Source organism: Kwoniella shivajii, chromosome 2, assembly GCF_035658355.1.
Source record: "Kwoniella shivajii chromosome 2, complete sequence".
Lineage (NCBI taxonomy): Eukaryota > Fungi > Basidiomycota > Tremellomycetes > Tremellales > Cryptococcaceae > Kwoniella > Kwoniella shivajii.
The window spans coordinates 942,600-954,749 of record NC_085909.1 but is presented as its reverse complement, the minus strand read 5'-3'; the positions used below and the strand labels follow the sequence as shown (position 1 = coordinate 954,749).

The following is a 12,150-nucleotide window of genomic DNA, read 5'->3' as shown; positions in this document are numbered from 1 at the left end:
AACCTTTCTTTCGTTATTCACTGTACACTGTGATTAATCTGAAGATAATAATCTTTGGTTCTCTAACTCCCCCTCAGGTAAATGAGATATGGGGAATAGTGCAGATCTGAAGGATAAGGACCCTGTTCGGAAGATGAGAAGAAGATGTGAATACGTTAAGAAGAAGAATTCACCGATAATTCGATTATTTTACGATATATACAATTAAGTTTATTCCTGATACTTGATCCTTTCTCCTTCTTTACTGGGTTGATAACGTCAATTCGGATGGTAATCGTACTGCCAGATGGAGAGATCGATATGTACAAAAAATCCAAATTCAGGCAATTGAAGGGAGATGAGGGATTTAAGATTGTACAATGCTCAGCACTGTTTAAGACGAAGCAAAGAGGGGGGATGGAGATTAGAGTCAGTCAGCTATCACTATCACTTAAAGACGTAGGTGGATGGAATGAAGAACGAAGGAGAGTATGTAGGTCGAAAAGGGATACAAGGGGGGATGAAGGAAGAATTGAGCGTGAATACATACAGTACAGTAGGTTCTACTTTTCCTTTACTATGATCTCATACGACCGTATCTTCCAAATCTCACTATACCTTGATGAACCTGCATATGTCTCCAGAGTATTGATAAAATTGATATTCCGACTGAAAACCCAAAGCGACAAGCTGCTTCAGCCCTTTTCTTTTCCTTAACCACTGTATCCACGTTTGGTGTGATTGTTACGTTGTTATTTTATGGTTGTTGGTATTGTCGAGAACGCCCCGTCTCGTTGAGATAGCAGCAGTGATATGATTATGATTATGTGTTATACGTTTATGTCATTCTTGATTATTCTGATATGGACTGAACCGAATTGGCTATGAGCTATTTATCACTTCTATTCAAATTGTTTTTTATTTTTGTTTATATCTACCTAAAAGAGTGTGATTATTCGAACTTGGCTTGTATAGAATACCCCCTTCAACTCAAAAAGGCGACGGTATACTTTATTGTGGTGAGAGATGTCTATGTTCATTTCAAGTATCACTCTCCTAGTACTAACAAGTAACAACAACAACAACGATATATAACTAAGATGACGCACGATGCTCCTTTTCTCCCACTCTAAAACATATGCTAAGACCGCTTCATCCCCTTTACACCCCAACCAACACATTACTCCGCACTCCTCTCTCACGGGATGCTCATAAGGACGGCCAGGGTGCATCATAACACAGAACATTCCTTCTATTCCTATTGTTCCATCCGATGTCAACTAACAACCCCCCAAGACATTCATTCTTTCTATCAGCCTTTTTTCATGTTTTTAGCGCATTGTTCTTGGTGTGGGATGTGGTTGAAAACCCTGAAAAATCACTCGCGCGGATATGAAGGGATGATTATGAAACAAACTAAAATAAAAATAAAAGGTACCACCAATAGTTTAACCCCGCATTTTTAACCAATTAAGCTCATCTTACAAATAAACCAAAAAAAAGTCTAAATGCTCCCACTTATCCCCCATCTGATGAAACAATCCAAACATAACAAACAACAAACAACAAACTGTATAACTTATCTCAGATGAATGACGCTTATATGCATCAGAAGGATCGTCTTCCAACAAGCCACCTGGTTGATGACGACGCAAGGATCTCTTCTTTCCCTTATCCTGTCTTTCTCTGACCCAACAACGCACTCAGATCAGAAGGCGCACAGAACAAGCTTATTTAATGTATTGAAGTTTCTTTCTTGTTCCGCTTTTAGTCTTGGCGAAAGCTATTTGATCCCTTAATTGCTGATGAAATCACATTCCGCATGTACCAACTGATACGTAAAAGGATGAAAACGAACCCCGCAGCGCCAGCGAATCAATGCATATGCTACTTACTGTATATCAAGACAACTATGATATAAATATATATATGTACTCTATTCGATCTATCTCCGTAAGACACGTCTCATCAAAGAATTAGGATCATCATCTACGACTTTCTGTAGTGACTACAAACCATGACGTTCATGAGGAACTATCGTATACGGTACTGTAAAAATCCCCTTCGAGATCAGAGAAAAGTCTAAGTCATATTGTATTTGCTATTTACATACGGTGCTCTAACCTAAAAGAAAGAAATAATCGTCCCTACTAATCCCAACAGCAGTACTGATACGGAAGGTCCAGTGATCACAGCTGATCCACTGGAAGATGATCCGGTAGCAGCACTTGATGTATTACTCGTCGAAGTTGCACTGGCGCCTGAAGAAGGTGCATCGGTGGCAGTGACGACATGTGCGGAATCTTCTGAAGCAGTTTGAGATGGAGACGCACTGGTTGTAGTAGAAACTGAAGCCGAGCTTGATATTGAAGAAGAGGAAGAAGAAGAAGGTCCAGATGATCCTGATGAAGCTGATACTGGGAGGGTCGAAGCTGCAATTGCAGAAGCGTCTGGTATAGTAGTCGAAGCTGCAGCTTCAGAAGATGTGACAGCTCCAGCTAGATTGGCGAATCCAACAGCTGCAGGAGAATACCTAAATACAGTGTAGGTGTTTTTGAGCGCCGCATCTCCTACGATCCATTGAACAGGTGATGAAGATGCTAATGATTGAACATATGCAGCGCCAGTGCACATAGTAGTATCAGATGTATATCTTCCAAGATTGAAATCTTGGTCTGTGATCTTGATTGTAAATCCTCCAAAGGTAATTTCGAAATCGACGTTGGTAGAACATGGATAAGCGAAATAAGGTGCGTAGGATCCTGTCATTCGTTCAGATCCTGGAATATTGGCGTAAATAGCGGTGATTATTGATTCTGGACCACCAATCAATGTAGTACCAGTATCAATAGCGGCCATATTGGAAGACCCGAGGGAAACAGTCTTGCCCTGCATCGTCATGCCTAGTAACAACGGGTCAGCAAGCCGTGCGGTGATGAGATGTTTGACGAGTGTACTCACTACCCATTGGGATCTGCCAATATTGGGGATTACTGGAAACTGACACGTAAGTGACATCTCCGGAATAAAGGGAAGTATCTATTTCGAAGAACATCAGCTTGATTACAAATAGTATACGGACGAATCAACACACCTAGAAACCCAAAAGTAGCTACACCACCTTCCGACTCAACGGAGCTAGCACCGGCGACATTTCTATATCTGGCCAAGTGAAAAGCGAAGAGAGGGTCAGACCAACTGGAGGATTTGGCAAGTGTGATCCACCATGGGGTAGCTGAGCAGTAATCGTCAATCAGTTCTCTTTCTGGAAAAATGCAAAGAGCTAGGACGAGAGGAGGTCGCAGACGATTTTAGTGGAATGAACATGACACTCACCCTTGGAGTAAGCCAAAGCTGTCCAACTCAGACCCATAATACCGCTAACACCACTACTCAAGAGTCCAGAACTGACTTCACTACAGGAAGCGAAAGTTTGAGAAGCTACTGAGTAACCTCCGAGAGTGACTAAATCTTGTACCAAAGACCCCTCAGCTGTACCGGAACCATATTCAATAGAAAAAGATGAAGACAGGCTAAAGGAAATTCCATTGTTAGTTTTCGTGCCACTTCGTGAATGAGTCGATACTTACTTGACGTTCGAAGTGCTTGAACCGATATCAAATGTTGTCATACTTGAACAAGCACCAGTGGTACAATCTCCATCGGCTACCCATAAATCCGAAGATCCAGTATCTAATACTATATCCAAAGCTTGTGAAGGTGTACCAACGCTTAAAGAAGCGGAATAAGAGGTATCAAGATTATGATTCGTCAATCTACAAAACTTACTGTCAGCTGTTGGGTACCGAAATAGGCTAGCGAGCAGCTGACTTACTGGACATCACCGTTATCAGCCCTTTTTGTGAGTTCTGTAGCGTAAGCAGCAGCGAAACCACCACCTCCAGAATTATACTTTGAATCTACTCTTGCGCCAGCCCATAACAACCAACTTGAAGGTAAACCATCTTCATCGTCTCTAATCTCCAATCGTCCTGTTCCAGAGCCAGAATGACGCTTTTGACGATGTCGAAGCCGTGATGGAATGACATTTCTTTTAGCTTGATGATATCCTTTAGACCGACGTGCTGTTCCTGGACCATGAGAAAGTGAAGCTGTTATTCCTCTTTTGGAAGTGGACGAAAGAGCTACTGGTTCAGCAGCTGGGATAGGAATAGGTTGAGCAAGGGGGTTGGCCAATGTCAATGATAATGGGAATGTGGAGAGTAATAAGATCGAAAATAACATTTTGCGTTATGATACGATATTGATATGTTATGAATCTGGTATAGGAATATGCAATGATTTGAAATGTCTGAAAGCTGGTGAAATTGAGGAGAGAGAGAGAGAGCCAGCTCGTCGTTTTATAAGATTGTTATTGCGAGGAGGAGAGTATGAATGAGACTGGACTTTCATGAAAGGTGCAAAAGAATGACGATGGTCAGCTATAATTATGTTCGACAGCGCGATAGGTAGATCAAGGAGTGAAGTGGATGATATTCCAATGAAAAGTCAAGAAGTAAAGGATAAAAGGAGGTAGAACGGAAGTGAAAGGGAATGAAGTACCAAAAGAAAGGCGTTTCAGCTGGAAACTGGATATCCCAAATAATCGGACTGCGCGTGAAAGTTGATTTATGTATATATCTATTTCACTTGGTGACTAGTAGGAAGGAAGGGGGGAATATAACCGAAACGGCGGTATCTTACACACACGTACATCGAACACATACACACAATCGATCGATCAGAGAGACAGAGAGAGAGGGTAGAAGTGTGAAATCAAGATCAAAACTGAGATGGTGTGTGGACTTACAGAGACCTGGCTCACAAACTTGAGATATTCAACGTTTCTCTAGCCTTTTGTGTGAATCTACTGTCCAGCAGTGCTATGGTTTTATCTCGATCAACGAGATTGTCTTATTTTGTTGATTAAATTTGAAAGGTCGGTCGTATATTGGTCCAGCCAAAAGGAACGAACAATAAAGGAATCGTTAAGTTATGAAAGACGTTTCAAACAGAACCCATTAAAGATACAAAACAGACTAACAAAGCAACTAAAAATCGAAACGATGGATGGCTGAAGATGTGGTGAGAAAGCGTAGTTTATAGCTGCGGGAACAGTCAAAACGTATAAGGTAATTGATGCCAAGATACGTTTGATCGTCCCCCTGTTTTCCCTACAATTTGGATAGGATACTACGAGAGTCGAGCCAAAATATAAAAAGGGGTTGTCGGTGTAGGTGGATTGCACTTTCACGATTTCACCGTGCTTCGGAGTGATTTTTCTTTTTACTTTCTCGTGAAATCAAGGAAATTCAGGGATCAAAGTCACGTTTGAAGATTTATGTGAGATCTATGACTTCTGTGTTCGTTGCGTGTCAATGGTGAACGATAGGTTCAGTGGCAAGATCATGCATTCAGATCTCTTCATATATATATATATATATATATATTCCAACGATGCCTGACTGATCACAAAATTGCTGACGACGATCATGATGATGATGACCATCTATCAAATGACGTGGTATGCAAGATCATATAAGGATAGATAAAGTGAGACAGAAAAACCAAAAACACAAAAAATCCATTGAACGCGCAGGTGGTTCCCCTTTATTTCCGCACAGTTCACCGCGTTTTTTTATCTTGAATAATTGAATTGTAAATAACTGCGCTCTTTTTCATTTTGTTATCCTGCCAAGATGGATGATGAAACAAGGTGAATTTTCCAACTTCGTCAAAGAAATACATAAAAAGAACCTCATCTGAGTATCGTAAGATGATCAATTCATCCACGGCATGTATTGCGGGGAATGCGATATTCCCTTTGAGATGCGTATCTGAATTGGACAAAGAAGAGACCTTTCCTCCCCTATTGCGAATGCGATATGTCAAGGAACGTGTTTCGGAACTCACTTTCAGCTAAACCTTATTCTCACTTCTTCACGCACGCTCAGTCAAATCAGATAGTCTCGCTCTTGACACGCCTAAATCGGATCTCTTCATTCCGGGGGATAAAAAAATACGATGTGGGGCTCAATTTCCTGTATTCCTGTACCCCCCTTCTCCCAGGTGGAGCCAATCCTTTTTTCAAAGATAATTATCATCAGCTACGCCACCATTGGTATTCAGACACATCGTTTATCCCTTTGTCAAATCAACAACGGAATAGTCTAGACTTCCACAGGTTCTCCTCATAAAGAAGTAGTTTTCAGAAACAATAAAAGCGCAATCTCCAACACATCGAGTATCTCTTCTTTCATCACTTTCAACCCACCATATACAGTCTGAAATAAATCTAGCCAAATGAGCGAAATGGAATACTATATTGGGTTTGATGTGTGAGTTCTCCACCTTGTACTGCTGATGGGTCGTGAGAGTGAAACTGATAGGAGGAAACAGCGGTACTGGATCCGGCCGAGCTTGTCTCGTTGACAAGGATGGAAAACTTCTTGCTGAGCATTCCGGTGAGTATGCAATCATTCAACCAGAATATACGGAACCAACTAAAACGCTGACTGAATTTTGAAATTTGATTTGCAGAGGCTACGTTGACTCATCGATCACCTACCGATCACAGAATATTTGAACAGTCCACCTCTAATATCTGGTCATCATTGTCCAAATGTTGTAAAAAAATCTTATCTGAATCAGGCATTGATCCTAAACAAGTAAAAGGAATTGGATTTGATGCGACTTGTTCTTTAGCTGTAGTCAATAGACAAGGTACTCCAGTATCTGTTTCTAGGACAGGCGAAAGTGAAACAGATGAAAAAGATGGTAATTTAGGTAAAGAAGGTGGTGAATGGAATGTCGTTTTATGGGCAGATCATAGGGCTGAAGAAGAAGCTGAAAAAATCAATTCTACCGGTGAAGGTGTATTGGGTTTCGTAGGTAAAACTATGAGTGTGAGTGCTGTCATTTCGCACCGTCGCAATTAACGTGGATTATGCTCAAATGGTCAAATGCTAAATATCTGTTTCTGATCAATAACACAGCTTGAAATGGAAGTTCCTAAAACACTTTGGTTATCAAAACATATGGCTGAAGATAAATTCAAGAATTGCATGTTTTTCGAGTAAGCTGTCCGGTTATGATTGGCCTGAACGTCGACGTATAGCTGACAATCCCCTCTTTCCCCTTAGCTTGCCTGATTGGCTCACATATAACGCTACTGCTTCCCCTGCTCGATCAGCTTGTTCATTGACTTGTAAATTCTCTTTCGTACCTCCTGGAGCTAAGATGGTACATGAATGTGATGGAGGACAAGAAGAAATCAGTAAAGATGGATGGTCATCTAGATTTTTCAATAAAATCGGTAGGTACCCATAATTGACATCCTGCAAATATTGTGTAACGAGTATCTCTAGTATACAGCTGACTGAGACGTTCTGGGTATTTGTAGGCCTTGATCAAATGGTAAAGGATGATTTTGATCAACTTGGTGGTATTCCCGGTAAAAACGGCTTGGTCTTGAGTGCTGGTCAGCCGGTCGGTAAAGGTCTCAGTAAAGCAGCTGCGGAATCTTTGGGTCTAGTAGAAGGAACAGCGGTTGGAAGTGGTGTAATTGATGCGTAAGTTTGGACTTTATGATCCCATCTCCAGCTGTTATATGCTGTTGTTTACCCATCAGCGGAAATAAGAGCAATCACAGCTGAAAACACATGAACATAGGTATGCAGGCTGGATTGGCACTGTAGCAGCTGCAGCGGGTGAAGGTCAAGATAAACCAACTCTGGATGATGCAAGTTCTAGATTAGCAGCTATTGCAGGTACCAGTACTTGTCATATCGCTCAAAGTAAGGAAGGTATCTTGGTTCCAGGGTAAGCTACTCGACCCACGTCTTATTGCATGCTCGTAGCTGACATCTGGCTGTTCTACGTGAAGTGTTGTGAGTATAGCTCGACAGCTGATTCAGGACTTCCGGGTCCAGCTGAAAGGCATAGCTGATGATGCTCTCTACAGTGGGGACCATATCGAGATGCTGTCTTCCCCGGTTTATGGATGAATGAAGGTGGTCAATCTTCCACCGGTCAAGTGGGTTCTGTTCCTTCCTGCCTCTTGACTTTCTAGTCTCCCTCATTCACTGGGATACACTGACCCGCTTCCACTTGTAGCTCATCGATTTCATGATGCAAACTCATCCTGCCTACCCCAAACTTGTCGAACTGTCCAAGAAATCTGGAAAGAGTACATTTGAACTTCTCGGAGATAGATTAGATGAGATGATGAAAGAGAAAGGCGTTCCTACCTTGAGTGAGCAAATCGAGCTCGCAATTGCATGAATGCAGGATGTTGACATTTTGGATTCAGCTCATTTAACTAAGGATTTACATTTCTATCCTGACTTGGTGAGCTAATATCTTCAGTTTCTTGATGAAGAGTAAAGCTAATCCCACTCCCATCCCACATAGCACGGTGAGCTATAGCCCACAGTTCTCAAGCCTAATGGTTCTCATGGGACTGTGCTCACCCAACTTATAGGAAATCGATCACCCCTTGCCGATCCTAGAATGAAAGGCTCAATAGTCGGACTCACCCTCGATGATAGCTTGAACGACTTAGCTGCGAAATTCAATGTCACTCTTGAGGTGAGCTAAATGGAAACGTGACACTTTCCGTTATCACTGCAGTAGCTCATAGAGATGTGAACAGGCAATCGCACTCCAAACTCGTCATATCGTAGATGAGATGAATGCTAAAGGACATAAGATTGATTCTATCTACATGAGTGGTGAGTTATTACTGTTATTTTCGATATCTACAATCAATACCTTCTCATCCTAAATTTGATGAAATACTGAATGCCACTTTCATGTGAGAAAACAGGATCTCAAGCTAAAAACGGACCATTAATGAGATTATTATCAACCGTGCTCTCGATGCCAATTATCATTCCACCTCAACCTTCTGCGGCGGTAGTTCTGGGTGCGGCAATGCTAGGTAAATATGCATATGACATTACGACTCAAAGACAAGGTAAAACATTGACCACCCAAGATGAAGCTGAGAATGCATCCAAGGAAAATGGAAATAAGTTATGGGACGTGATGGTTTCAATGACTCATCCGGGTAAAAGGATAGATCCAAGGAATGATCAATTTGGTGAAAGAGAAAAATCACTTTTGGATGTTAAATATAAGATATTTAGAGAAGCCGTTGAAATCCAAAAGAGATGGAGGGAAATGATTGCTAAAGCTGTGTAAGACCAAACCATCTTTATCGATTGGTGTTATGCAAAACAAAGGAATTCAGTGGATGAAAACGTGTAAATAGAATAAATTAGAATACTTTAATAAATCAATAAAAAGGGATGAAATAATTGTTTATAAACTCTTCTGCACTTGAAAAGAGTTTGTGATGCTGAGTCACACATCGTAATTCTTCCACAGGTGATACATGCTCTTCTTCTACATATCGTACAATAAATCTTATCAAATCAAACTCAAAAGTGATCATTCTCATTCTCTCTGATGCTTACACTACTGGGATATTGTTTGATCCATTCGACGTTCACAAATACTAACTAAAACGGAAAAGGCAGATGAGCGAGGTTTATCTGAAGATGCATTGTGTATATATTTCCTTCCGATCCTTTCTGTTCTTTTTAAGCTATTCTTCTTCTTCTTCGCCTTCTGACACTCCACACGTTTCATGACCGTCTGTGGTATCTTTACTTTCCAGGGTGGGTAGCATTGTTGAATGCGAGAAGGTTTGGAGAACCAGCTGGAAGATCCTTAGAAGGGAGTTTACCAACTGTGGCCAGAGCTACTAAAGCTTTCTTGAGTTTAGCAGGAGTGAGTGTATCTTTGCTGTTTGAAGAAGTGACATCATCGTTTGTAGCGACTTCGGGAGCGGGAAGAACAGCTTGAGCGAGTTTAGGTAAGAGTGAGTATGCTTTACCGTAGAGACCAGTTGGTGTGACTGAGTCTTCGAGATCAATGTTAAGGAGGTTGAAAGTCTCAGTACCGTGGATGGAGACGAGGTAGGCAAGGAGACCACAGATGTGAGGAGAAGCCATGGAAGTACCGGAGATGGTGTTGGTGCTTGAGTTACCACCGATCCAGGTTGAGAAAATGTTGAGACCGGGAGCGAAGATATCGACACATTTACCATGGTTGGAGAAGTAAGCTCGCTCGTCACCGAGGGTGGAAGCACCAACTGTGACTGCTTTCTCTGCGGCGGCAGGAGAATAGTTACAAGCGTCTTTATTGTCACTGGGTGCGAATCATGTCAGTTGACGTTCGAAGAAACCATGGGATCGGTGAACTCACTTTCCGGCAGCAACGGCAAAGTGTAATCCAGCTTCGACAGCGGCGTTAACAGCGTCATCAAGAGACTTGGCTTTACCACCACCAAGGGACATGTTGGCGACAGAACCCTTGTACTTGGTCTTTCCAGTAGCAGCGACTTCTTTAGCGGCATCAGCAGCTTCGGCGGAGGCGGCTTCAGCGGCCCATCTATGTAAGACAACAAAGGACAATCAGCATCGAAAGTCCGTTTCACACTCGAAAAGACTAAGGACAACCTACAAGACACCGGCAACTACATCAGACATAGATCCGGAACCGTTAGATCCCAAGACTTTGACAGCAACGAGCTTAGCATTCTTGGCTACACCATATTTTCTACTGGCGACAGTACCGGCACAGTGAGTACCGTGACCATTTCCATCTTTGTCTACATCGTTCTTGGGGATGGTTTTACCCCATTTGGCCCTGCCTTCAAATTCGACGTGATCGATGTTGATACCGGTGTCAACGATATAAGCGGTAACACCGTCACCACCGTGAGAGTCATAGTGGTATTCGGTGAAAGTGGAGAGTCGAAGTTCGTTTCGGTGAGAGATTCGAGCAAGACCCCATGGAGCACCTTTCTCGGTGGTGACGCTGTCGGAAGCGAGTTCGCTTTCAGGATATGAGTCAGAGTCAGATTCAAGCCAATCGTCAACACCTTGTGGGATCTCTTGAGTTCGAACAATCTGATCTCGCTCTACATAGGCGACTTCGGGAGAAGATCGAATAGTAGCCAAGGTGTTGGTGGAAAACTTTCCGGCTGAATAATGAATGAGAATCAGCTTGAAAACGAATGAGGTCTCTATTCATCAACGATAAGCTTACCATAACCGTAATATCCGCTATCAGAAGTGGGAGGTTGGTAAACATGCTTGATACCTCCAGATTCTACCTCTCCATCAGATGAGAAAGAGTAGAGGGGCTATATGACGTGAATGAGTGAGCTATTGTCAATCTCTGAGTGATGTAATAGTGGAGAGAACGAGTGGTGAAGGCGGATATACGCGACACAGAAATAAGGGATCTTCGAATCAAGATAAGAGGGTTGAAAGGTAATGGAGCGAAGGAAGAGGAAGGAGGAAAAAGGTGAACGTATGATGGATGAGTAAGAAGAACGAAGCTTGTTGAATAGTATGCCAAAGTGACGAGTCAGATACCGTAAAGGTACTCGATCAAAACAAAGGATATGTCGTGTGATTGGTTGACGAAGAGAAGAATTGCACTCACATCCAAACCATGCTGCTCCTCAATACCAGTAAGATGAAGAGCGATTTGATTAGTGTCGACACCCTTCTTGAAGACTACGATATAAGCATCTTCGATGTGATCACCGTTCTCCGCGAGGGGAGCAATTTGAGCATCATCGGATGTAGGGTTGATAGGGGTGGCAAGAGCCAGAGGTAAGAGTAATACTGAAGCGGCTTGGAAACGCATCCTGTGCGAAGTGATCTATCCCAAATGAGACTAAAGAAAGGGGAGGATACAACTATGAGGTAGGTTTGAGAAAGTAAGAAAGACTTGGTATGGTCAGATATGTATATGGACGGATGGAATGATAAAGTAGAAAGGAAGAAGGAGATGGATGAGGTTGATTGATAGGGGAGATAGCACTACTGATGATGTGACTGACTATCATCTCGTATCTACTACCGTATGAAGTATGACTGTCACTGACACCCGGTCAGCCCGGTTGTTTTTATATCCTGATTGGGTAATTAACATGGGGTGAGTGTTACTGTGTAGCAATTACGCGGCTTCCATCTCATCGCTCAAGTCCGGAAGTAGAAAATGAGGTCATACCCGATATAGTAATCTGATTTTGAATACAAACTTTCGATTACGTAAAACTCAGATCACATTTGTAACAATTGTAATTGT

At 42.2% G+C, this 12,150-nt stretch overlaps 3 protein-coding genes across 3 annotated transcripts; 1 reads left to right on the top strand and 2 right to left on the bottom strand.

The window, feature by feature from the left end:
- Nucleotides 1-2,103: 2,103 nt before the first annotated feature.
- Nucleotides 2,104-4,224, bottom strand: IL334_001707 (uncharacterized protein; the record flags this gene model as incomplete). Its single annotated transcript, XM_062933462.1, has 6 exons — nt 2,104-2,882; nt 2,941-3,018; nt 3,074-3,214; nt 3,316-3,512; nt 3,570-3,755; nt 3,815-4,224. 6 exons carry the CDS (start codon nt 4,222-4,224, stop codon nt 2,104-2,106), a joined length of 1,791 nt encoding a protein of 596 aa, XP_062789513.1.
- Nucleotides 4,225-6,282: 2,058 nt separating this feature from the next.
- Nucleotides 6,283-9,183, top strand: IL334_001706 (uncharacterized protein; the record flags this gene model as incomplete). The annotated part of the gene is made up of 13 exons (XM_062933461.1): nt 6,283-6,317; nt 6,379-6,443; nt 6,520-6,884; nt 6,975-7,054; nt 7,122-7,294; nt 7,382-7,550; nt 7,651-7,792; nt 7,943-8,014; nt 8,095-8,233; nt 8,291-8,328; nt 8,407-8,568; nt 8,633-8,711; nt 8,807-9,183. 13 exons carry the CDS (start codon nt 6,283-6,285, stop codon nt 9,181-9,183), a joined length of 1,896 nt encoding a protein of 631 aa, XP_062789512.1.
- A 467-nt stretch (nt 9,184-9,650) lies between these two features.
- On the bottom strand, nt 9,651-11,706 carry IL334_001705 (uncharacterized protein; the record flags this gene model as incomplete). Its single annotated transcript, XM_062933460.1, has 5 exons — nt 9,651-10,194; nt 10,252-10,437; nt 10,510-11,032; nt 11,098-11,194; nt 11,500-11,706. The coding sequence occupies 5 exons, from the start codon at nt 11,704-11,706 to the stop codon at nt 9,651-9,653; spliced, it is 1,557 nt and encodes a 518-aa protein (XP_062789511.1).
- Nucleotides 11,707-12,150: the final 444 nt, after the last annotated feature.